Below are 24,668 nucleotides of genomic sequence, written 5' to 3'. Positions count from 1 at the left end.
CCATACGGGTAATGGAGAATCCATCTGTGCCAGGAGCTTAACAGACTCGAGATCAGGCATGCCCATACCGACACGGGGATTTTGGAGGCATGAAGCAAAGCTGCCCAGTGTGGCATCTAACCCTGCACTGCGCTGGCTGAGCTCCCTTCCCCATCGATACCAAAACTGATAAACAGCCCTAAGCTAAACCACATGGCCTCACTTCTTGTGTAACTATGCAAAATGTTAAATATATTAATACAGGTCAGCAACAACTACCTCCCCCCCAGAGCTGGAGACTTTTTGGAAGAGGGTGAGGGAGGGGCATTCTCAAGTTTGCCTCTAAATCAAACAGAGAACTCGTTAATGCAAATGAAATCACTAAGTGGGACCTCTCTCTATCGTAACTTCCTCAACAGAGCAGCTCTGCTTGATTTCACTCGCTAACGCCAGTTTTAAAAGCCCTGAAGGCAGCAGAAGCTCTGAAGAGGCGGCCGGGCGGGAACGGCGGCGGAAGGGGCAGAGAACGCCTCCGCCTCTTCCCGGGGAGTGGTAGCGGGAGGGGGCCATCCCGCCCACCAGTTGGCGGGAGACTTAAAGTGGGCTGGAACAGCCGGGAACGCTGAGTGCTCCCGCCTGGTGCAGCTATGTCCACCCCGGCCAAGCGACACTGCCACAGCACCACCGGCTCCCTCGACTCCAGCTTCCAGAAGCGCCTCAAGAAGATTTCTATCGAGGGTAACATCGGTGAGCACAGAGACGGGGAGGGGGAAGAACCAGCGCTTGTGGCCGTTGGGACCGCAGGACGGGCCACCCTGAGGTGGCGTGGGCAGTGGCGGAGGCGCTGTGGGCCCTATTCCACCCACCTATACAGGAAGGCGGGGGGGTCCTGTTGATCCGAGACCGGCTCCCGGCGCCATGGCCGGGGTACGGGAGCGTCCGTTCCAGCGAGAGGGAAGCGCTGGCGTTAACGGCCGTTGGGTGTGCTCCGAGGCGGTAACCTCCGGGCACACAAAGGCCCCCCCGGGGACCGAGCGCGGCGCCCCACCTCAGTACTGCGCCACACGCGCCGCGCATGCGCGGAGCCGTTCTCCCGCCGCTGCTCGGCGATGGCGCGCACCGAGCCCCGCCCCGGCTCCTAAGATGGCGGCGCAAGGCCCCACCATGGCCTTTATCGGCTGCCTGGCCCCGCTGCGGCCTCCTGGCGACGGCGATTACAGCCGTTTTCTCGGAACGTGCACCCGCAGCACGGTGCAGGCAAATCAAACATCCCCTCCCCTGCCCCGGGCGCCGTGCAGCTCCACACCAGAAACACCATGGCCGCATTACCTGCGGCCTCCTTCACAAACCTCACGACTGCCCGTCTAACACCAGTCTAACCTGCACCCCCAGTGAGCTTTTCCCATCTTCTGCAGCTGCAGGGAAGTCAACGTTTGTCAAGCTACTAGAGAACCACAGTGATGAGTGGGAGATCATCCCTGAACCCATTGCCAAGTGGTGCAACATCCAGACAGCTGAAGAGGAGCATGAGGTAGGTGTGCTGCTCTGGGGAGCTTGGGCAGAGAGATGGATCACACACTGCAGTGAACAGCCAGGGAGCCATACCAGAATTTAGCTATCCAGTCATCCCCACTATCATACACCAACTGGCCAGACAGACTGTAAAGGAAGATACTACTGAATCCAATTCCAAATAACCCCTACTCAAGGCAAAAGAATAAAATCCTGTAAATATGTTGGTATTAAATTTTCTCTTGTCCCCCAGGAACTTTCAACATCTCAGAAGAGTGGAGGGAATCTACTCCAAATGCTCTACGACAAACCCACACGATGGGCTTACACATTCCAGACTTATGCCTGCCTGAGCCGAGTGAGAGCACAGTTAAAACCTGTCTCAGCCAAACTTCAGGAAGCAGAACACCCAGTGCAGTTCTTTGAGAGATCTGTGTACAGTGACAGGTAATTACTCTCACAATGCACAAGGGTTTATATTAACAGCTCCAGGTCTTTATGACAAAGATCTGGAGCTGGGAAAACACTCAATATTAAACTATAATCTGCAAGGAGCAGGTTTGATTCAACAGTGGGAGGTGGATGGGACTCAGAGTACTTCATGAATGACAGAGTAGGCAGCTGCATGCATTTAAGTATCACTATTCTGATTCAGTCAATTTTAGTAGTTCCCTTTGGTCATTCCTGGCCTGAGACTAATGTCCTTCTTTGCAGATACGTATTTGCTTCTAACCTGTTTGAGTCTGGAAACATTAATGAAACAGAGTGGGCTATTTATCAGGACTGGCACTCATGGCTTTTGAATCAGTTTGAATCAGATATAGAACTGGATGGCATGATCTACCTAAGAACCACACCTGAGGTAGGTTCACTAAAGATGAAATAATAAGAACTAGATGTTTAGCTGAAGTGGCTCAAGTTAAAATAACTTTTTAAAAGGCAACCAAAACTAATTTTAGATGTAACTTATGTTCAGCCAAGCATTTAAATCAATTGTAACATCTAACATTACTCTTTCCAATTTAAGGACCATTTAATCTGTTCAGTTGATTTAATTTTTAACACGATTAGTATTTGGTCTTACACTTTTTTCCTCCCCCCAGAAATGCATGGAAAGGCTACAATTGAGAGGAAGAGAGGAGGAGCAAGGAATTGAACTTGAGTATTTGGAAAACCTCCACTATAAACATGAAACCTGGCTTCATGAAAGGACTATGAGGTATGAATCCATTTTCTATAGGCAAGTTTCAATTTACAGGCAAGGCTCTTACCTGTTTTGTGCTGAAGCTGATTAGGGATAAAACTAAATTTAGACCCATTCCAGGTTTTTTGCCACAGAGATACTGGTTCTAGGTTCCATGCAGAGGGAAAGTTATCTTGGCAAGAAAGTAAAAATTGCCAAGAGATGGAACTTCATCTGCTTTAAAGCCTAGTTAAGCATTAGCTTCAACTCCAGCAAGGATATGCTTTTTGTTAACTGGAAGTACACAGGAATAGAACAGAGCTGAAGGGGTGTTCAGTCACTGTTCACCTAAGTTACCCACTTAGCAGGTTCTCATTCCAATGTAAGGGAGGGCAAGGTCCCAGCTAGCTTTCAACTAGAGTATATTTCAACAAGGGTTAAATATTAATCCTAGCTTCAAAATAAACAATGAGCAGAAAGGCTTTTGGCAGGCACTAAGCAAGACAATCAGCAACTAAGTCATCTCAATATACTTTCCCACCCCAGCTGCCTTACTCTTACTAGTTTCCCCAGCCCAGGCCTCTCGAAATAGGAAGCAGATTATACTTCTCCCTTGAGAAGCCTGGAATGCTCTACTGAATGGGAAGCATAACAATTCCAGGAAATGTTATCAGTCACATCTACTTTCCTAAGCTTAATGTAGGACGACCCAGACGCTTAAGAGACAAGAAGGCACTGCATATTGTGGAATTCTGGGACCATTTACCTTGTATATTCATTTCAAGCTCATGAGCAAGCATTTCCTACATTTTTCAGGAACATTTAAGTCTGTAAAACACAAGTTACAATAGAATGGTGGTTCTGCACACATACTGCATTTTAGAAATGCTTTTCACACCTACAAAGAGAGAGTAACTACTGCTTTAAGGGAACAACCATCCAGTTGCACAACTACTGCTCCCATCTGCTTGTAGCCAGAATAGTCTTATCTCCCAGCCATTTTAAATACCAGTCTTAGAACTTGTTTAAGAGGTCCTCCCCACAAAAGGAAACTTTAAAACTGCATCTTAGTAAATGGATTAGGAGTTAGTTAACTAGACTGGGAGAAACACAGGGCAATATTAGCTTTTAAAATGCTCTTCCCAAAATCATAATGCTGATAATTGATTCCATAGCAAAAAGAATGGAGCAAATGAAGTTAAGGTAAAAAGCTTAAACCATCTCTTCTACCCTACTTGTACAATAAAAATAGATATTAAAAGGCCAGATTTATGAACTACATTAGTTAGAGTAATACAATGCTGACTGGGTTGTATAAGAGCAATTAAGGACAGGCTTATACTTAAGTCCTGGGATCCAGTACATGTGGTAATCTGAGTAATGCTGCACCCTTAGGATGACTTGGAAAGCAACCAAAGAGCTAGATTGCTTTATACACACTGCTTTATACCATTTACTAGCATTACGTTTCTCATTTAACAGAGTTGACTTTGAGAACCTTAAGGAGATTCCCATTCTAGTTTTGGATGTTAATGAAGATTTTAAGAATGACAAGATTAAACAGGAGTACCTGATCGATAAGGTGAGCATTAAATAATGTTTCCTCCTATCTGCTTTTCATCTGCAGTAGTAGCTTCAGGTTATCAAATTACATTTTTGAATTGCATGAAGTGCTTGTCTGGGGCTAGTATGGTCAGTCTCCTTCACAGGCTTAGAAAGTTACATGGCTGCAGAAAAGGCTTTTCGCTTTTCTTCATGAGGAATTGTGAGGATAAGGAGGTGGCATTAAAACAACTCAAGGGAAAATTGTTTTTAAAAGAGGAGCAGTTGCAAGGGATGCAAGTACACAGCAGCTGGCTTAGTCAGACTACCCCCTGCCAAGTCTGTGCTGCCACACTGTTCATTAAGTAGTTCACAGAATGATACTGTCCAAGTTCTGTCAGCCATGATGTCCTCAGAGAATCCTGCAGTCAGCTTAGAGCTGACTCAAAGGATCTATGGTCTTCCTGGACTGAGCGCAATACATCTGACTCACACAGATAACTAAACCTTTTACATACTTCTCAATGCCTTAAGTGACATTTCTAAGAAGAGCTGGGAGGGAGGGTCAACAGCCATTTGAGGGAACAAGGTGATAATAATTACATCACTTGACTCAAAATGGTGTTTGTTAGGTAAGACTTAGGAACTAAGTGCCTAAAGGAGTGCTCCTGCTAGAGGCATGTGCTGTGTAGTACCTAGACCACACCAGATCAAACCCCAGCCTCCCAATATTTAAAGGCATGGGGCTCATCTCCAGTCTTCCAAGGAGAGCTGCAATATTAGTTATTATCCCGGGACACATTACCTTTTCTTTACCACTGCCCCAACAAGACTGTTCTTGTAAGATGGACAGAAGTACCTTACTCCCAAACTGTACAAACCATTTTCTCCATCTTGTTGTGTGTCATCCATTTGAGATTACTGAAGAATGACTCCTTCAAGTCAAGCCTAATTCCTCCAATTAAGTATTTCTATATAAACTGGAAAGGGGAGCACAAGATCCAGTTGTGGAGGTATTTGTTGTTACATTATATCCTCATGGACACTACCAACTAACAGCTTACAATTATGAGCCAGACTACATACACTCATTACATGCTTACTCCCCTCACATGCAGTATATGAAAGGTCAGCTCCACTCTCAGTTTGGGGCAGGGGTACTGTACCATGCTTAAAGTTCTGCCAGGTAGTTGGTTTAGTTTTCAGACAATCCCTCTCTTCATAGGCAAGAACTACCTAATGAAGTAAAACTCATTTTTCTTTAATGAGGTAACATTCCATAAAGCATTCCGGAACCTGCCTTTCAGACGTACCTGTTATTTTAGAATAATTAAAGTCAATTCTACCTAGACAAATCTCAGGCTGTCACATGCTATACTGAAAAACATTTCACATCATGAATTACACAGAGAGAGGCAGAACAGCACTAGGGACTGTTGCAGACCATTTGTTTGCTAAGAACAAATTGGGAAAAGCCTAGTGACTTTTCTAATGCAGCAAATATATCTGCTTTCTGTTTTCACAGGTCAAGTCTTTCCTGACTTCTTAGGATGATGAAAATTAATTTGAATGTCAAGTTCTTGAAGGTTAAGAGTTACACTTATCAATCAGCATGTTGATTTAAACTGAATGCATCACATGTATAGCTTATTTTAAGGCAAGATCGAAATGCAAAGGATGGTTTGGTTGGGATTTTTGCTAGTCTTACCTGTGCAGGTTTTGACATAATTTTCTGTCTAGTTAAACAAATATGGAATGCTTTGATAATATATTTTATGTCTACTCTTTGCTGTTTATAATAAATTAATACCGACTGAAAACTGGCTTCAATAACAGAGGAGTTAAGCTGTTGCCAGCGGCTGACACAGCAGCACACAGGCAAGAGGCACTGAGGCAGAGTTGTTTTGCAATAACTGGCATAGTTCACCATTTTAAGACGAGACTGTTATGGCGTCCACAAAGCTTTACTTTCAACTTCTGCTTTATTGAAGGGCTCTTTTCACAGCACTTGCACTACTTAGTGATGGACGCTACTGTAGTCGCAAGGGTTACACCTGTAACGAGCTGCAGTTCACACATCTCTCGTTTACCACCACCCCCCGAATAAACAAATTTCCCCCCCTCCATTTTCCTCTCACTCCCCGCCCCGTGACAGCAGGGAGCAGGCGGGGAAGGACCCGCCGGCGCTTGCACCGGAGGCGGCAGCGGGACAACGACCCCGCAACCGCCCTCCCCTCCCCCGCCCGAGCGCAGCCGCCGCCCCAAGGCCCCGCCGAGCTCCGCGGCCGCCACGACGCACGCGGCGGGGGGAGGGGAACGGTTGGGCGCACGCGGCCGGGCCAGACTAGGCCGAACCTCCCCCCTTATCCCCCACCTCCCGCCAGGGTCGCGCCGGTGGCGCTGTGCGCGGCCTCCCCCCGCCGCCAGCAGGCGCCAAGGAGGGGCTCGACGGCGCCGGGGCCCCGGATCGGATGGAACCGGCCGCCCCACCCCCATCCGCCCCACCTTCCGCTTTCCCCTCGCCACAGCCACCCCCCCACCCCACCTCCCCCCCAGCCGGGCCTTACCCAAGCCGGGGATCTCGCCCTCGGTCTCCTCAGTGTGACAGGGGTCCATCTTGGCCGCGCCTTTCCCCACAGGGGCCGCGAGAAGACAAAGCTCGGTGGGGGCGCTCGGGAGCTGCGCAAACGGAAACAAAAGCTCAGCGGCCGCCGAAGGGACGCTCCAGCGAGCCCGGATCGAGGCGTTTCGGCTGCTTCTTCCCTGCGCTCACGGGGATGCGGCACGATGAACCCGCGGCCTTCCCCCGGCCCAACCCGCCTGCTCGCTCCTGCGCACCGGCCCCTCCGAGCCTATAAATAGCCAGCGGGCGCGCTGCGCGGCGCGCTGACGTCACGCAGCGCCCGCCCCTGCCCCTGGCAGCCAATGGCAGCGTGACAAATTGAACCAGCCAGTCACGTCCGGCGCTCTTGCGCGCAGAGGGCGATGCGTAAGGGAAAGGGAGGGGGGGGGAGCGGCCGCCCCGGGGGGTGTCTCGTAACGGCTGCGGCGGGGATTGGCGACACGGCCTCCCCCAGTGTCCCTCGGTAACCCCGGTGCCCGCGGCCCGGTCCGGCGGGACAGGCGCGACCCCTCTGCTCGGGGACCCGCCTTCGGGTGTTTCGCTACCCAAACCGCAAACATGGCGGCGGCTTTGTCCCTCCCGCCTGCCCCGCCGCGCCGATCGCTCCCCACCACCACCACCCCCCGCCCCTCACCAGCTCCCGGCTCACGGCAGGCTGCGGCCCCGGCGCTCCGGCGACCAGCGGGGATCGGCGGCTCCGCGCACTGCAGCAACGCCCGCCGCCGTCAGGTGGGCCGGGCTCCGCCTCCCGCCGCGCCGGGGGAGCCGGGGGGAGTGGACACGCACGGGCACGGCGGGGCTCGGGCCCCCTCCCGAGAGGCTCTGCCCTGATCCTCGGGCCGCTCCGCTGGGGTGTAGGGTCACTGCCAGCCCCGGAGGCGGCGGGGGAAGGAAGGCGGCCTGCGGGAGGCCCTTGGGAAGGGGCTGCCTCGGAGTCCCCCGCAGTGCTGACAGTGAGGATGCGAACCGCAGCGGGCGAAAACCTGCTAAACCTTGACCCAAAGCGGCTGTCTGTGGGTTTATTCGGGCTCGGGCAGGTTTATTTGCAGGATCTCCGCCTGGGAATCACCGGGCAGGGTGGTTCGAATGGCCGGTGCACCCTGCAGTCCACTCACCCTGAGCCTAACCAGACCAATCCCCTCTTCAAAATGTTGCCACAAAGAATCATTAGCTAAAACAACTAGAGAAAAACTGTAAGAGAGCCAGTGCGATGGAACAGATAAGTGGTGACCTTCGGACTGCGGAGGTGTGGGGTCTGTTCACAGCTTCGTTTCTGAGTGGTTTGTGTAAAGCAAATCCCTTTGCTAATCCCTGTTGAAGCCTTTGCATTTCCAACAGTTAATTATAATTTTTGTTTTCTTCTAATGTATATTAGTAATCATACACCGAGGTATATCTACTCTGGGTCATTTTATTAGTCTGATTGGTCTTTTTAGTCCCCATTACTGCATTTGAATAATGATGGAAAATGGGTTCTCTGTTGTTTACGCACGAAGATCCACGTGATTCATGGCTTTGAAGTCGGCTGTACTGGCTGGTTTCTTGCTATCTAATGTTCTTATTTTTCTTATCTAAATAAAGCCTGGTTTGCCCAGTACTTTCTCAACCATATGTTGTGGTCAAACAGCATTCTGACATAAATTTTCTTTTTAGAGGCCTCTCAGGAAATGAAAATCATCCTGTGCTTACACTGGCATGAAGTTCTGCTGCAGGCATATTCTTCCAGTGTTAGAGGAAAGATCATATGACTTCTTTGCAAGTACGTAATTGCTACTAAGTGTAGGCAAAATACCTGCCTGCTCTGAAACTCAGCACAGCAACAGGATGTTGGGTACAGCCATGTCTTGGAGAAGAATGTGCCTGTGAACAGAAGCAAACAAAGACAGAAATAGTTACCAGAAGACTTATTATTAGCCAACATATAGGCAGTGCTTGAAAGATGAAAATAATTAGCAATTCAAGTGGAGTTACTGTTAACAGCATCAGCCCTTCTCCTGAGAGGCCATCTCTGGTTAGTGTTTTTGCAAGTAAAGGCAGTCACATGTGGTATGTGAACACTTGCAAAGTGTGAGATAGAGGATAAAAATGTTGCTGGAAGCGTCTAATGCAGGATTTTATTAGGTTTCTTGAGCAAGGAAATTACTGTGTAATTTACACATGTAAACTTCCAGGTCTTGCTTCCATGATTTCTTCTAGGACTCCGGCATCTTTAGTTTACCTGGCTTTTTTGTTTTATGGTGCCAACCTGACACGTCTACCTTCCTCTCCAGCAGACACAGCTGAGCTGTGGTGTGTCTGTCAGCATGTCTGTCAGCAACTCACGCTGCAGCTTCAAGTACTTTTTTTTTTCTCTGAAAGTGCTTTGTTCTACTTCAGAATTTCACTGGCCTGTTCCTGTGAAGGGGAGAAGAACACCTGCCATGGAGGCTGCTGGGGACAGGAGCTGCCCTCATGTTCCCACTTGCATTCCCAGAAGATAAATTTCACCTTGTTCAGCCCTGGGGACAGCTGTAACCTAAGCCAAGCTCAGCTTGCTGGGTTTTGTGTGGTCCATCTGGTAAAAAACGTGCAGAGCGGAGCCTTCCTGGGTAGAAATCTGCTGGAGAAATAATCTGCCACAGTCACACAGGCCTTGTGCAACATCCCCAGTTCCCTCAGACTTCATGGTGACTGGGGCTGGGAGCAGAGACCTGCATCAGGAGAGGATGAGCACCAGTCCACCCTGCAGAGAAATATGTAAAGCTGAGTACAGATGTGTTGTGGTTTAAGCCCAGCTGGTAACTCAGCACCACTCAGCCACTCGCCTCCAGGCAGGATGGGGAGGAGAATGAAAAGAATGTAAACCCCATGGGTTGAGATAAGAACAATAATGAAAGTATAATACAAAACTACTACTAATAATAATAATGATAAGGAAAATAATGAGGGGAGAGAATATAAAACTAAGTTTGGGTCAGGTGTCCTGTCTCTGCTTCTTCCCCGCTTCTTATGCCCCTCCTCACTGGCAGAGCATGAGACTGAAAAGCCCTTCATCAGAGTAAATGTTACCTAGCAACAACTAAGCCATTGGTGTGTTATCAGCATTGTTCTCAGACTAAAGCCAAAACACAGCACTGCACCAGCCTCTAGGAAGGAGAAAAATAACTGTCACAGCTGAACACAGAAAAACATGTATAGTGTTAAGCTGGACTGAAGTAAAGCTGTTCCTTGAAGCCTGCTCTCCTCCCTGCTCAGGACATTTCTCTTTGATACCAGTCATAAATCTCTATTTGTTTGCTTGCTTAAGTTCCTTTTCTGGAGGGCAAGAAAATCACAGTATCTACAGCTCTGGTTAAAGGGTTTTACAGGCATCTAATTGTACGAAGACGCTTTGGGTCTCTGGAAATTATGCAGATGCTGATTTCTGAGTAGGTTTTTGAGACATTATTGCAATGCAAAAAAATAATTACTAAAAATTCTCTTACGGGTCAGCATTTGCCATTTCAGGGAGAAGAGAACAGTGACCAGAGTTTAAATACTTGCTCTGAAAAGATGACAGAACTCATTATCCATCACCCTGACCCCATCGCTTTCTGCGCCTTCCCTTTCTCTCTTTCCTAAGTAGATGTTATCCATTTGTTCCTCTGCTTCTGTCATAAGCTTCATCCTTCATATCTCATCTCATCAGCTGCGTGTTACATGTTTCTCACGTTTGCATATAAGCATAATTCAGGGTCTTGCAGGTAATCTGCAAACCTGATTAACTCAACAAATACAGCTAGCAGCTGACTTGCTTTATCATCTGACATCTGAAAACAGGGAATGCAGGGAAGTCTTACACTACCAATGGTTTCTAAGTTTCTCTGTGAATGTGACTCCCAGTCAAAAGCCCTTGAATTCAATCATAACCTTTCTGTCACTCCCCATGGCTCTAGAAACAGCCTCTAGGTGTGATGGTGCAACAAATACAAGCTAAACAGCTACTAAATATGTATAATGTGTGTTCTACCATATTAGGTAACAGGGCCACCTTCGTCATCTTCTATGCTGCAAATTCCCAGCTTTGATAATGCACCCTCCCTCTTACTTTTGCTTTGGGTAATTTAAGAGTTCTTTTGGTGACACTTCACCTTTATTTCTTCATTTTCACTTTTTTGTCTCTTTATTCATTACTCCAAAAATGGCGGTCTGCAGCAATGACTAGGCAGAGCTTGTATTTCCCACATTTCCTAAGCTGTAGTTCATTAGGAACCAAGCCAGTGTGGAAGCCAGTCGGAGAGGTTGACGGACACTGCTCTAGTGAAAAAGCAGATACCCAAGTCCCTCTTTCTCTCTGAGACCGCTGTTGTACTGTTTGACTCTATCACCCTTCTCTTATACCACCAGCTTATCCACAGCATATGCTCACCATCGCTGTCACTATTATAACGGAAGATTGCCTCTCTTCAGCTCCCTTGGTGGTCACAGGGCTCCACTGGGATTTCCCCTGTCTGATGCTTTTCTGCTCATTAAGGTAACTCAGGCCTCTTACTGTTCTGGTTCTGCAACATTATCATCATGGCAGTTGGCAGAATGCCTTTGCTTTTTACCAACAGAGCTAGCTGCCTTGCTGTGAATGCAGTTACATCGGTAGAAGTGTCTTCTACCAGCTCATTTTAGGTATCTGCATGTTTCGGCTGACTCTGAGCTAGGTGGGCATGAGTCAGCTCTGATCCAGAAGCCATCTGGCTGTGCAGTGCTGTACTGAGCTCATCAGGCTGCTCTCAGAGAAGGTTTCTTTACTCAGGCAGAAGGTTTTCAGCTCTTTGGCAGTTCAGCCCTGTACCCACCAGGAGAGAGGTGGCCAAGTGTTCATTTGCATCCCTTGCAATAAGCCTTGTCTGCATTTCCTTATGTCCTCTCAGAAGGAGAATGAGCTGTAAAGCTGTGAATACTTCACAGTGGGGTGACTGAGTCCAGACTTGGGAGAGCTGCTGTGATATCTGTGGCAAAGCAGGTAACACAGTGCCTGAGCTCTTGTTATTCTGAGTCACCTGTGTTTGTGAAACGGTGCCTATTTTAGCCACTCACCAAGGGCAGGCTCAGGAGCAGTGACCACAGCAGCTCACTGTTTTTGTCCTTGCTGACATGATGATCCCAACTTCCACCCCTTGCAGGTAACATTGTTGTAGCTGTTTGGGGTCACCCAGCTTTCTCTTGTCAAGTCCTACAATGTCAAAGCTGAGGCATATGCTTAGGCACAGATCCTATTTGAGTGCTCCGAGTCTTCAACTGCTGACCCTACTTTTGCTCTTCCTACCTATTTTACCTTTAGCTCTTAGACTCTGGAAATCCCTGAGCACAGTCAGGCACAGCATCAGTGAGGGCTGGAGCTGGGCAAGCTCTTTCCTAAGCTACCACAGAAAATATGCAAGTTTTCCATTGGAGGGAGTGCCTTCAGGAAAGAGCACATTAAGCCCTGCCCACATTGTGGCTCTGCTCTTACCAGGAAAAGGGTAAATTCTTAGTGCTCTCTTACAAGAAATAATTGCTGGGAGGTATAAAACTGATGAAGATAAAGCAAACTGTGGATTTTCCTGGCCTCCCTGTCTTGACCCCACATACAAAGTGGCAGATAGTTTTGGTTTTGTTTGGATTTTACCCTACTATCTAACCCAAGAATGACTTTTACTGCATAGGGCCGTGACCTGTGCTAATGTAAAGGGCAAGGGGCCTGCACTCACAGACTTGTCTTAAGCACTCTGCAGTCCATCCATGGCTTCATCTCTGCTGCAACACTGTGGCATTCAAACCAAACAAAAGTGCTCTCAAAACACAGGTATAACACAGGTCAGCCACAGTCACACTCTTCACCTCAGCCCACTGCAGTCTCTTCAGTGAGGGCTGTGCTCTTGCACCTACACCCTCAATTCCACTCAACAAAGCAATCCTATCTCTGCTCCTGCTCTGTTGCACACCCAACGGATCTGTGTGTCCACATGTATACTCAGATCAAGAGGGTTTTGGATCTTCCTGCCTATAATGCCCTTCTCAGCGTCGGCATTGATGGATATATAGTTCAAAATGACCATATTGCAAGCAGACAAGCACTAAAATGCTGTGATGTTGACAGCAAGGCCTCTGAAGACTCAGCACATAAAATGGGTCACTAGCGTGGTTATTTCTGTTACACAACTCCAGCCTACCTTTCTTTTTCCTTGCCCTTGAAGTCATCTGAATGTAAACAAGTAAAATTAAGACAAGGGGTAACAAAATCAGGATGAGGAATGGCAAGGGGAAAGTAAAGTGTCCCACAGTACTGGTCTTTAGCATCCTCACAGCGCCAGCCGGCTGGCTCCCCAGAGCTCTGATCCTGGAGCTGCTGCAGAAATAAAGACCCATTGAGAAGTCTGGCTCCAAATTAGCATCTGAATTCCCTTGTAGCCTGTTGTCAGATGGGCAGGAGGTGGGTGCTAGTCTCTCAGGACTGATACACAACGGTGGCTTTAAAAGGTCCTTATTTTCCTGAGGCAAAGAAATACATTGCTGAACTATGGACACTTTGTGTTTTCCTGTTTTTTTTCCTCCCTTCCCTCTCCCTTTCTCCTCGGTTTCACTCCCTTTCCTGGATCAGGCTGAGTTGTAGATAGACACGTCTGGGTATTGTTAGCCCTGTCTGACCTACTTCTTTCTCTCCCCTTGGCCTTGTGTTATGGATGCTGGTGCTATGGAAACCTGGGTGACATGCCCCACAAAGCCAGGGCCACCAGCTGCACCCTCATCTCCCAGCCCCACAGGAGCTTCCCTCCCAAACACATCCACAAGGAAAGCGGTGCTGCTTCCCGGGGAAATTCAAGGATGTGCTCCATCCATCCCACCAAGCTGTGCTCTGGAGGGACCAGGGTGCTCTTCCTTGGGCTCAGGTGTGGTTTTACCCCAGCCCCAAGGCACAGTGCTGGTGTCCACATGTAACCCCATCGCTCTCTGCACACCAGCCCTGTCTCTGTGAGTACCTGCACAGGCCATCACATGATGGGTACGAACTACATGTGGGTGCCCTTGAAGTGTTCAAGATAAAAATAAGCAACAAACTTCAGTGCTGCGGTACCAAAAGGAACCCAGTTAGGTTCCTGCGAAGGCAGAAACGGGAACACGTGTGCCGGTGGATGGCAGCTGCTCCAAAGAGAGCTCTGCATTTGCACTCTCACTCTGCCGCGTGGGAACAAGCCCCATAGGGCTGGAGCTTGTTTACAAGTTCAACATCTGCGTTTCTCCCGATAAAACCGTTCTCGCTGGTTCTGCAGGTTTCCCTTGCGCTCCGCTGGCCTCCCCCCTGCCTGCCGGGGAGGCTGCCGCAGTATCACAGTGGATTTGCTTCCAAGTTATCAGACGCCGAACCTTTTCCTCCCTTTTCCTGACACTGATCTGGCAGCTGTAAGGGGAGGAAGCAGGAAGGAGCCCGGGAATCCATAAAGCTCCTGCATGGGGGCTCTTAATGTCTGTTGTAAGCCGTCTCCAGGAGATTTCTGGGAGGCTCCAAGGCTCCCCCACCCCAATAACCTTGACACGAGGGCCCGGCCCAGCACAAACAGAACCTGGAGCAGGTTTGTGCCCGAGTGCCGCCACGGCCGTGCCCTGTGTGAGAGCTGCGCCGGGCCTGGCTCGGGGTGCACCCAGGGGCGCCCCAGCCTCCTCTCGGGGTGCAGCCACCGGCGGAAGCGGCGCCGACCCCGGCGCGCCTCAGACACCCCGTGCCCGGCGGCCGCGTCGCACCAGCGCCCTCTCCCGAGCGGCGGCGGCCGGAGCCCGGGGCGGGCAGCGCTTCCGGCCGGGGCCGCGGAAGGGCCTGGGGACGCCGGGGACAGAGGACGCGGTTTCTCTTCCGCCTCAAGCTGTGGGCGCCGCAGCCGGGTCTCATCCTCGCCGCCATGGCAGCTTGGCCCCCTCAGCCGGTTCCCGCCAAAGCCGGCTCCCCCTCAGCTCACTGGAGCAGGATAAAATCATACAGAACGGTTTGGGTTGGAAGTGACCTTCAGAGCTCATCCAGTCCAACCCCCTGCAATGAGCACGGCGTCTTCAACTACATCTGGTTGCTCAGTACCACGTCCAGCCTGGGCTTGGATGTCTTCAGGAATGAGGCATCTACCACCTCTCCGGGGAATCTGTGCCAGTATTTTACCACACTTATTATAAAAAATTATAAAGTCCAGCCTGAATCTCCCTTGTTTTAGTTTAAAGCCATCTCCCCTTGTCCTGTTGCAACGGACCCTGCTAAAAAGTCTTTCCGCATCTTTCTTACAGGCCCCTTTTAAGTACTGAAAGGCCACAATAAGGTCTCCCCTGAGTCTTCTCCAGGCTGAACAACCCCAGCTCCCACCCGTTCCTCATAGGAAAAGTGCTCCAGCCCTTGGAGCATTTTATAGGCCCTCCTCTGGACCCTCTCTAACAGGTCCATGTCTTCTCCTGCCCTGAGGACTGCAGAGCCGGACGTAGTGCTCCAGGTGGGGTCTCACCAGAGAAATATCCTTCACCCAGGGCACGGTCCTGGGATGGGGAAGCTGAGGTGGCTCCATGGGGCAGCCCCAGGCACCGAGGGGACAGCCTCTGGGCCTTCACACCAGCTCGATGGTGGCCCCGGAGCCACCTCCCGCTGGGGTGGCAGGGGCAGGCCCCATGTTGTCGTCGTCGTCTGTCCCGTCCGTTCCCCCCCCCCGCACACCCCCTGCCAGACCAAACCTGGCCCCTCAGCATCACCGCAGGAGGTGTAAGTGGGCAAAGAGGGCTCATACAGTGCTGGGGCACTGTGCTGTGTGGTGGCATTTTGAACCGGGTAAATCCTGCCTGCATTGCTGAGCCACGGCCCTGGGCAAGGTGATTTCCTTGCATTACAGTTATGAAGTAGCAGAGTAATGACAGCGTCCCTGGGTGGAGAGGAGAAGCTTTCCTTCTGCTAGAGGCACCTGAAACGACTCCTCTGACAATTGTCTGAAGGGGATGGTGTGCCGGGAGGTTTTTCTGTAGCAGAACCAGTGACAGTCAAGGCCAGAGCTTGGCTGTGCTGCGACAGGATTGTTAATGGTCCTCTGTGCATCCAAGGGGAGAAGCCAGCTTGCTACAGCCTCCTGCTGAATCATTAACTTCCCTCCTCTGAATCATTCTGCAGCCCTGTCACACACAGAAGCTGGGCCGAGGTGGGAAGAGACTACAGGCCGACACTACAGGTTGCAGAGTAGGAGATGGAGGTTGTGTCTACGGAACCCTTCAGCACCCGCTTGGACTAACCTGAGACATCAGAGGTTTGAAACAGAGTCAGGATCTGCACCGTCAGCTGGGGCTGGTCCTCCTGTACTGACCCTCTGGGAGGTGACTGGTTATGCTGGTAAAAAGGTGAGGACTGAGAATTGACTTCAGGAGATGGTGGGATGTGTTAATGTAAAGGCTAAGAAAAACCTCACTGGGGGCAGGTGGCATGTCTGTCCCTCCCTGGCCTTGCTAAAGCACAGCCAGGGTTAAACAATGTTCAGCCTTTTCCTAAGTGTATTATCAAAGATGCCAGATGTCCTTGTTTATCTTGTGGTGACACCCGGGCGTTCCTGTGAGGATGGGGCCCTGCTGCACTGAAAACTTTGCAGAGACAACTGGTTTACAGTTATTTTTGTATGGATTTAAGCCTTTCCCTGCAGTGTTTGCCAACTTCAACGCAGCAGCACAGCTCCAACGCAGGAGAGCCTGAAAGGGAAATGGACTGGGGGCTTTGCTGGCTAAGGCAATTTAAAATGCAGGGTAGGAAATGAAACAATGTAAAAAATTAAGCACTTCTTCCAAGAGAAATACGCCTTTTGTTCTTATAGTCTAGATATGCCCACTGCTGGGAAGGGAGGATGGCGGGCTTTGAAAAGTGGTTAGACTGGCAGCACGTTAATGCAGTTATTTTTGCTCTCTGGGTTTGGTGTGGCCCCCCCCCCATGACGATGGCACAGAGCACTGCTGGTGTTTTCTGAGCTGTGCTGCTGACATGAGTAGACTGATGGCCAAAAGCATCGGTGTTGTGAATGCAGGGCTCCATGAAAATCCATCCCTTCCTGCCTCAGGAAGCCCAGAGTGGGACCTGAGCACTGGGAAAAACACCCGGTCGGGACCACTGTTTAGTGCTGAGCAGCAAAGATGCCAGTCTCAGACCTCAGATCCTCTGAAAATCAGCTTCTCTCTACTCAGAACTCTCCTCCCACAGGATGTGGGGTTGCAGGCTGTGTTGCACTGCACAGCAGGGAAACTGAGGCAGCCGCCTTGCATTCAAACGTTCATGTTTTTCTCCTATGTTAACTGCAGACCTACCAAGAGACACCCAGCACAGCAAGCTCAGTGCCTTTTTATTTGTGCATGTTATTGCTCAGCAGTATTCAAAGTAGCACATGCAGTAGTGGTTAGGAGTTTGTGCACTCTGATTTACAGCATAGCCCATGGACAGTGGCTAATAACCATTATAAGGGCACTAACAGACTTTTGCACAACATGTTGGTGGCTGCTCCTGTTTATCCCTCACCTCTTTTGTTACGCCTCAACCCACATCTGGTTGCAAACAAATGCCTTTCTTAGGTGTGGGACTTGGTAAACTGGAATGAACGCATGTTTGGTGCCTGGGCTGGAGGCAGAGCCTCTGGAGGAAGGGGAACACATGGCAGTTCCATAGGGTAACTCACTGGAAGCTCAAGCTGAGATGAGTTTGCCTTTATGTGTCTGGTTTTCCTACAGTTCCCCCTGTTTTGGAGCACTGTTGTTTCCGCATCAGGCATGATGGAGCTGCCAGATATGGAGCACTTGACACCTAGAGTGCCACAGGGGAAAAATACCTCCTGAAGAGCTCAGCCGTTCATGCTGGTGCTTGGCAGCGAGGAGGGAGGTGTTAAAAACTCAGGTGAGGGTGGATTTGTCACTGGGGACTGTGTTGGTTGCAGGCAGTCTGTAACTGTGGGCAGGAGGGAGCAGGACTCGAAGGCAAGGACACTGATGAGGAACAGAGCAGTGAGTCATACTTTGAGAAGGTGGAAGATGTTCAGCCCTATGTAGTGAGAGAGGAAGAAATGCAGGATACCCAGGGCTGATGCTGCAACGAGAATCCAAAGAACTCCGGTGCCAAAGTATATCGGGGCAAGCCTGGTAGGAGAGAGAGAGCCTGTTGAGGCCAAACATCACTGCTGTCACTCCAGAATGGGGTGGAAAGGCAGCCCCTGGCTGTTCCCTGCCTCCTGCATGGTGTCCTGTGCCCTGCTCCCACCCCAAAAGAGCACACACATACCCGCAAGGGCTCAGGGCAGCTCCATCCTTGCCCCATGTCTGTGTTTCTGGCCCCAGCCCTGTACCCATGCCCATGTTATGCCCCAGGGAGAGCTTGGCAAGGCTGAGTCATGCAGGGACACCAGAGCAGCCAGGAGGAATCTGGAGCTTCTCTGAAGCACATTATGCTCCCAAATGCAAACCCCAGCGGTTATCACGTACTCCAGGCTGCCAGAGGTGCTCACCTTTCTGAGGATGATGCCTTGTATCCCATGAAGTAGCGGTAGCGGGCATAGAGATAGACCAGCCCCAAGGCTGCAGCCAGACCTGCAGTTGAGAGAATTCACAGTGACCATCTCCAAAGGCTTTTTAGAGCTGCTTTGAGCAGGTACCCCAAAGTGAAGGAATATAGGCTTTGTTTCCTCTGGCTCCACCACCCCATCAGGGACAGGATTACTGCCTAATTTGTTTGGAAGGTGAGCAGGACCTGAGGACTGGGGCTGTGCTCAGGGGGACAGATCCAGTGACAAACCAGGTAATGGGCTATTCTCACCTTGATGGAAGAAGAGTCCAGCCTGCCACAGAAGTGCCAGGAAAATGGGAAAATACTCAGAGGAGTTCACCCTGGCAGGAAAGAGGAAGGTCATAAACAAGGGAAAGGAGGAAGATCTGGTTTTGCTTCCCCCAGCAGTTTCCAGATGCTGGAGGCTCTTGCTTCTAGAACTGATATTGCCATCTTTCTGCACAGCTCCCATTCCACTTTTATTCACATGAATTAAACTGTGGAAGAAACTGGGTCTCCAGGGCACAAGAAATTAAGTCAAAGATGCCCAGGTCAGTCTGTGCACAGAAGGGCTCTATGAACCACCCCTGCTGCCCCTTCCCAAGTGCTGCAGCCCCAAAGCCACAAGGAAGGTATGCTCCAGCAGGCTGCAGACACAGGGTGAAGTACGTCTTAAGCAGATAAGGCCAGAGCAGCTTGGGCTTTATGCAGAAGAGAGCAGTTTGCTGTAGGCCATGCCCCATCCCCCCAAAGACAAAGTAGTATGGACAGGAGATGCTGAAGGAGGTTGACTCCAAGCTGGCAAAGGAGCAGAGAAGGGGATGGCTGAAGGCATCCTACTCCTATTGCCTGGTTGCTTTGCTTTCAGTGCTCAGCTACAGCAGGAGTGGAAGCTTCCTCTCTCTCTGCTTCTCTTCCCACTGCAGCCCTAGCACAGAAGTCACAGCAGAGATGCTGGATCATGTCTGTCCCAGTCCCAGCCCCAGCTGAGATCTCTCTGGGTGCTTGTCATTGCCAGTGAGCAAGGTTCAGGGCAGGGCTGAAGCTTCTTGAGGCTTTGATGCTGCTTGGCGTTAACCAGCCTAAGTCTCAGGCACCGACAACTCTGTCTTTAGCAGCCCTTCACTCTGCAGCAGATTCCCGTGTGATTTCTATCAGCAGTGGCTGATGTGTTTAGCACTCACATCAGGAGAGTCCTGGTACTCTTAAGCCCATTAACTTAACCCCAAGAGAGGTAATTTAAGAATTACAGTCCTGAGAGATGAACAGCGAAGCGGGGGAGGGCAGTGCCATTAGATGTAAGATCTGACAAGCATCTTGTAAGAGGAGTTTCTTACTGTGCTCGAAAGATCCTCTCAAATTCAGGTGGGCCTGAGATCTTTGGAGGAGAAATGCCAAATGCCCTCCTAGCATAGATCACCTGGAGGAAGAAGTAGGCTGCAGTGAAAGAGAGAAAAGTATCAGTGGTCAGTCCTCTGGCTGGGCATGGTGGGGCAAGGAGACTACCAGAGGTGGGGGCAAAAGATCATGGTCTCCTCCTAACCCTGCACCTCTGCATATCAGAGAAAGCTGGATGAAAATCCCAGATATGTTTCAGACAAGGAAAAGGAATGTCCCAGAACAACAGTGAAGCGAGGAGTATGCATTCATGTACCACCCGCCGATATCTGCTTTCTCTCTTGTGTAATCAACAGGCCATCTATTACCTATAGAAAAGGTTACACAGTTCAGACATACTTTGTTACTGCCAATTTTAGGTTTTTTTCAATCTTTAATGTTTTCCCCTTCCAAGTCTTGATAGCTGAAGAAGGAGGGGACTGACGCCACAGATAAACCACCCAGACACTGAACTAAATTGTCATGCAGTGTGAAGCCACGGCTGGGAGATGTTCTGTGTGACCCACCACTGCCCGTTCTTCTGCCTTCCCACACTGCAGTACTCTCTGAATGTTGAAAAACCTCAGGAACTGCTGTTAACCCATTTTTCAAAGAGAGAAAATCTGCGTGTTTGCAGAGGAGAAGATCTAGCAAGGTCAGTTCAGAGAAGGGGTTCACAGGCACTTGTTTTGTTGTATACTTCTCAAAACCCACACAAGATATCGGTCCACTATCTGAAAACCAGGGAAGTGCCAGTGCAGCAGCAGAACTTACATATGTGAGTGAAAGGAAATCAGTGGAGGTACAGTAGACTGACTCAAGAAGTATTTGGTCATGTGCATCTGATGTCCCTACCTTGCTCCAGGACTCCCAGGACTGTCACAGCAGCCAGCAGATGAATCTGATCCAACATATTGACTCTTCCAGACCCTAGAAAATCTGATTTCTTGATCAGAATCTCCTCTGAGCAAGTTTAAGCCTTGCTGATGCAGCAGTCGGCAGTAGTAGCTGGCAGCATAGGTTTGCTGTAATGGAACAGGGAAGGTTTGTACATGTACCCAGGAGGAGTCTGGCTTATTCATTAGCATATGCCTCGAGGAAATGTAAATGGGCAGGGACCAGCCTAATGGAGTTATTTCCGTTCCCATCCTCCCTTTTCAAGGAGTGAGTTACAAGGAAGTGGGAGAGCCAACAGAGGGTGAACATGTGAGAGGTAAGAGGGGAACTGAGAATTGAATGGGGGGACATATCTCAACAGCATAGCAATCCACCCCCCTGAGGCATCTGGTTTAAAACTGTCTCTAACAAAGGCCAAGGCACATCCGTCCTGCTGATGTTGCATGAGAAACAGCAGCCTCACTTGGGCTGTCCTGTACCACTTCAGCACCAGGACAGGCAGCTTCTCAGACCACACCACTGTGTGTACCGAGCTGGGAAGCACACGTTAGACACTGAATACATCTCAGACTCTGAGACAGCATTGAATAAAGCCCAAGTGAAAACTCCTCTGCAATGGTACGACAGGATGTCATGACGTATACAAGGTATAGATCTGTTGTGCCTGGTGATAGTTTACTTGGGGATGGGTCAAAAAATGTCAGACACCAAGAGGGTGTTAGAGTCGTCCCTTCTACTGGCAAGGCTGGGAGCTGGGCATTTAAGGCTTCTGATCAATCCTCAGACAAATTAACTCCTATTGTCAACACCAGAGAGAGTTCTTTGTGGGTAAAACCCTGCAGAATGCAGCAGGATATAGCAAAAAGAGAGACACACACATGTCAGGGGAGACGTACTTGGCTAATTCCTGCTTAACAGCACAAAGCTGGCCTGGCTGCGAGCTGCTGGGGCTGTTGGCTTTGTTTCATTCCTCTCCTTTCATTCAAAGAATTTTCCCTTCAGACAGGGAGGAAGGAAAGCGGGTTAAGACAAAGTGATCGTTAAACATCACTATTATAGAAAATGAGATCAGATTAAAGCAGTTTACAGAAATTACATTGTATGCCTGATGTCCTTGATAGACTTTCTGAGAAGCAATAGGCTGGTTCTGGTTTTCTGCCTCTCTCTAAGGGATAAAGGCACTTGAGGAGGCTATAGCAATGTCCCAACTTAGTATTTCTCCAGATATCAAACACAGACACTACCATTTTTCAAGCACCAGCTCTAAGATTAATTCTTTCATCTCAGAATGGATTCTTTTTCATTCCAGTGACTCTTTAGAAATACAAGGGACATTGTGTTTCTTTTTCTCCCATTCAGCTGTTAAAGAAATGAAGGACTCAGCCTTCAGCTGAGTCAGCTCAGAAAGGGCAGAGGTCTCACAGTGTTTAATGACATTTGATTTCCCTCTGCTCCTGTCTGATTACAGCTTGCTAGCAAAAGAAAACATTAAGCAAAACAACTGAACAAAAAGGATCTGGGCTTACACCTGCATCAGATGACAGTGCAGTGTAACCTGCGTCGAAAGTGTCAAATATGTGTAAGGAAACCTGGCCATGAGAGCTTTAAAGGCTGCCACAGAGCATTCCTGCTCCCCAGATCATCATTAGATGCAAAGTACTTCTAGTATCATCTAGCATAGTCTAAATATAATAAAGGCTAGTAGAAACATGAATGAGTACACAAGCACAGATGTCTCTCCCCTCCTTCTTCCTCCCCCATAAGCATAATTTTTCAAGCTGTCTTTACCTCCCGAAGTGCAAAACATTTTTCTTGTCCCTATTTGTCACCATCACAACTTGCCTTATTTTCTGTTCTCATGCTGTTTTTGCAAGGAGCAGACACAAGTAGCCTCCTCCCAGCTCCAAATGCCCTTCAATGATGGGACTATCACCAGTGGATGGACTCAGCATCCTGCAGACCACAGTGTCCACCACCATCCCTGTGTAGGGGATGCCACGGCAGGGTCCGGCCAGCAGACATGGTCCCCCTCACTCCCCCCAGCCTCAGCCACCTTCCATGCAACCTAATGACTACACAGCCAAGCAGTGACTCAGATCACACTGTTGATCAGACAGAAAACTCTGGTCAACAGACAAAGGGAGACTTGCTTGCAGGAGGCTCGGCTTGAATGGCTGCCACATCCCTCGGGATGGATTTGCTGAGCAGGAGCTAACAAAACACTGTCCCACTCCCACTCCCCAGCATGTACTTTGCTCTCCAGGTTACATGGTGTAAACATGGCCCTGCATCACAGAGCAGCTGGACATGGTACAGTCCAAACTCCTCACAGCTCCCACTGATTCATTGCTAGAGGCATTTCTCTGTGCCCATGGTTGCTTCTGCCCCTCTTCCTGCAGCTATTAATCCTTTTTGCCTCCTAAATTACCACTGTAGGGCCACACAGTGAGCTGAGCTGCAGCACTGATAGGGCTTAAAAATAAACTTGGGAAGAAAAATAAGCAACACAAAAGGAAGAAGACATCTGGAGGACTCTGGAGGAGTCCAGAGTTTGCAGTGCCTATTACCCCCCAGGAGCAGCAGGACAACGAGAAGGCAGCAGCACTGAGTCCAGCACTGTTATATGCAGTGACATCCCCATACAAATGTATTTCCTGAGGGTACAACAGGCCAAGTTAGTGGAAAAGGGAACATTTTGCAGCTGAGCAACTTACCCTTCAGCTGTGCAGCGTGGAGGGTGCCTCATCCTTCCAACTGCATTGTAAAAGTACAGAAGTATTTTCTGATCTAGTTGGTGCTTGTGCTTCCTTTCTCTTCAAACTCTTTTGCAGCCTTAGCACGTCCAAGCCCGTGCCCGTGGCACTCTTGCAAGAACAGTTTGGTCTCTTAACAGCCACACAGCAAAAAAGAGAGAGGTTTTCATTCAAAATAATTAAAAGCCACACAGAGAGAAAAGAGTTTTTCTAGTTCAAGAGGAGAATGAAAGGGAGCTCAGCCGAAAGTGCCTCAGTCTGTTCAACTCATGCTCACTCAGGCTGGGACACTGGAGGTAGTGACGTATCTTCCTGGACCTCCCATCCATGTGGAGGTATGTGTTAACTCAGACTTATGTTGAAATTTTCCTGGAATTCTTGGATTTTGCAGCTTTAAAAGGAAGGACAGACTAAAACCATGGCCAACACACGATTTGGTCCCTTACAAAGATGCAGTTGGCCACCTGTGGCTGTTCCCAGGAAGTGAGGTCATCTGCAGAGGATTTTTTGCTTTGCGATTCCCACCGCGGCTCCCAGCTGGCTCAGATCCCCTGAGGATTTTGAAATGTGTCCTGGGATCTGCATTTTGCAATAGCCGTAAAAGCTTTGCGTGTCAGGAATTAGTGTGTCTTCCTAAAGCGTGCATTGACACAGAGGCTTCTCCTTTCAGAAAGTAAAATAGTAGGTGTTCGGTTTAAGAGTCATAAAATCAGAATGGTTTGTGTTGGAAGGGAGCTTCAAAAGTAATCTAGTCCAGCCCCTGTGCAATGAGCAGGGACATTTTCAGCTAGATCAGCAGCATCCAGGCTGGCATTATGTGAAGCATCCCTTGGAGTACAAACACAGTACGTATCGGAGAAGCATGTTAGCCTCTTCATCTAGGTGGATTTCAGACACATGTTCCTGAGATTTCTGTATCTGTGGCATAGCAAAACGGTCACATAAATGTTCTTACATGATTAGTTATAGCAGAATTCCTGGGGGCCAAACCAGTCTCTGCTTTAACCCTCTTTAACCCCTTGTTTTAACCTCTCCACTGCACGAAGCAGGACTATGGCTGAGTACTCCAATTGACAGTGCTTTGCATCTCAGTGAAGTCAAAGGCTTCACTTTAAAGATAAAATGGGGAAAACATTCAAAGCCATTTTCTATAAACCAAGATGGACAGCTGAGTCTTTGGGAAGCCACACAAATGAGTACACATACTCATATAGTTAGGGGCAAGTCAGAGATTTTCTTTTAGCTTTCCTCTAAAGTAGTTTGGTGAGCTTTATCTAGGCTTATTAA

The 24,668-nt window shown here is 49.2% G+C and overlaps 3 protein-coding genes and 1 long non-coding RNA gene across 6 annotated transcripts in view; 2 read left to right on the top strand and 2 right to left on the bottom strand.

The window, feature by feature from the left end:
- Positions 1 to 440: 440 nt before the first annotated feature.
- On the top strand, positions 441 to 5,955 carry LOC134173320 (deoxycytidine kinase 2). 2 transcript variants are annotated; one of them, XM_062637197.1, is made up of 7 exons: positions 441 to 726; positions 1,395 to 1,510; positions 1,745 to 1,938; positions 2,206 to 2,353; positions 2,595 to 2,710; positions 4,157 to 4,256; positions 5,742 to 5,955. In XM_062637197.1, exons 1-7 carry the CDS (start codon positions 627 to 629, stop codon positions 5,763 to 5,765), a joined length of 798 nt encoding a protein of 265 aa, XP_062493181.1. In that variant the 5' UTR covers positions 441 to 626; the 3' UTR covers positions 5,766 to 5,955. The 2 variants fall into 2 exon arrangements, with proteins under 2 accessions (XP_062493181.1, XP_062493180.1); XM_062637196.1 differs by lacking the exon at positions 441 to 726 and having other exon boundaries at positions 940 to 1,510.
- A 224-nt stretch (positions 5,956 to 6,179) lies between these two features.
- On the bottom strand, positions 6,180 to 7,236 carry LOC134173321 (uncharacterized). Its single transcript, XR_009968202.1, has 2 exons — positions 6,784 to 7,236; positions 6,180 to 6,270 (listed from the first exon to the last, which is right to left on the bottom strand). It is a non-coding gene; the product is annotated as an uncharacterized LOC134173321 (long non-coding RNA).
- A 1,703-nt stretch (positions 7,237 to 8,939) lies between these two features.
- On the bottom strand, positions 8,940 to 23,710 carry LOC134173319 (leukotriene C4 synthase-like). 2 transcript variants are annotated; one of them, XM_062637195.1, is made up of 6 exons: positions 23,343 to 23,710; positions 20,587 to 20,756; positions 19,692 to 19,791; positions 18,625 to 18,695; positions 18,317 to 18,398; positions 8,940 to 9,561 (listed from the first exon to the last, which is right to left on the bottom strand). In XM_062637195.1, exons 2-6 carry the CDS (start codon positions 20,642 to 20,644, stop codon positions 9,501 to 9,503), a joined length of 372 nt encoding a protein of 123 aa, XP_062493179.1. In that variant the 5' UTR covers positions 20,645 to 20,756; positions 23,343 to 23,710; the 3' UTR covers positions 8,940 to 9,500. The 2 variants fall into 2 exon arrangements, with proteins under 2 accessions (XP_062493179.1, XP_062493178.1); XM_062637194.1 differs by lacking the exon at positions 8,940 to 9,561 and adding an exon at positions 17,146 to 17,951 and having other exon boundaries at positions 23,343 to 23,706.
- The window catches only part of LOC134173318 (calnexin-like), a 39,342-nt gene continuing 30,694 nt past the window's right edge, over positions 16,021 to 24,668 (top strand). Inside the window, exon 1 of the mRNA XM_062637192.1 lies at positions 16,021 to 16,184. The gene's annotated coding sequence lies outside the window, so the exon portion shown is untranslated. The remainder of the gene's footprint in view (positions 16,185 to 24,668) is intronic.

This window comes from Pezoporus occidentalis, unplaced genomic scaffold (genome assembly GCF_034315485.1).
Source record: "Pezoporus occidentalis ecotype Australia unplaced genomic scaffold, CSIRO_AGI_Poc_V1 ctg508, whole genome shotgun sequence".
Lineage (NCBI taxonomy): Eukaryota > Metazoa > Chordata > Aves > Psittaciformes > Psittacidae > Pezoporus > Pezoporus occidentalis.
This window is presented reverse-complemented; position numbering and strand designations above follow the sequence as displayed.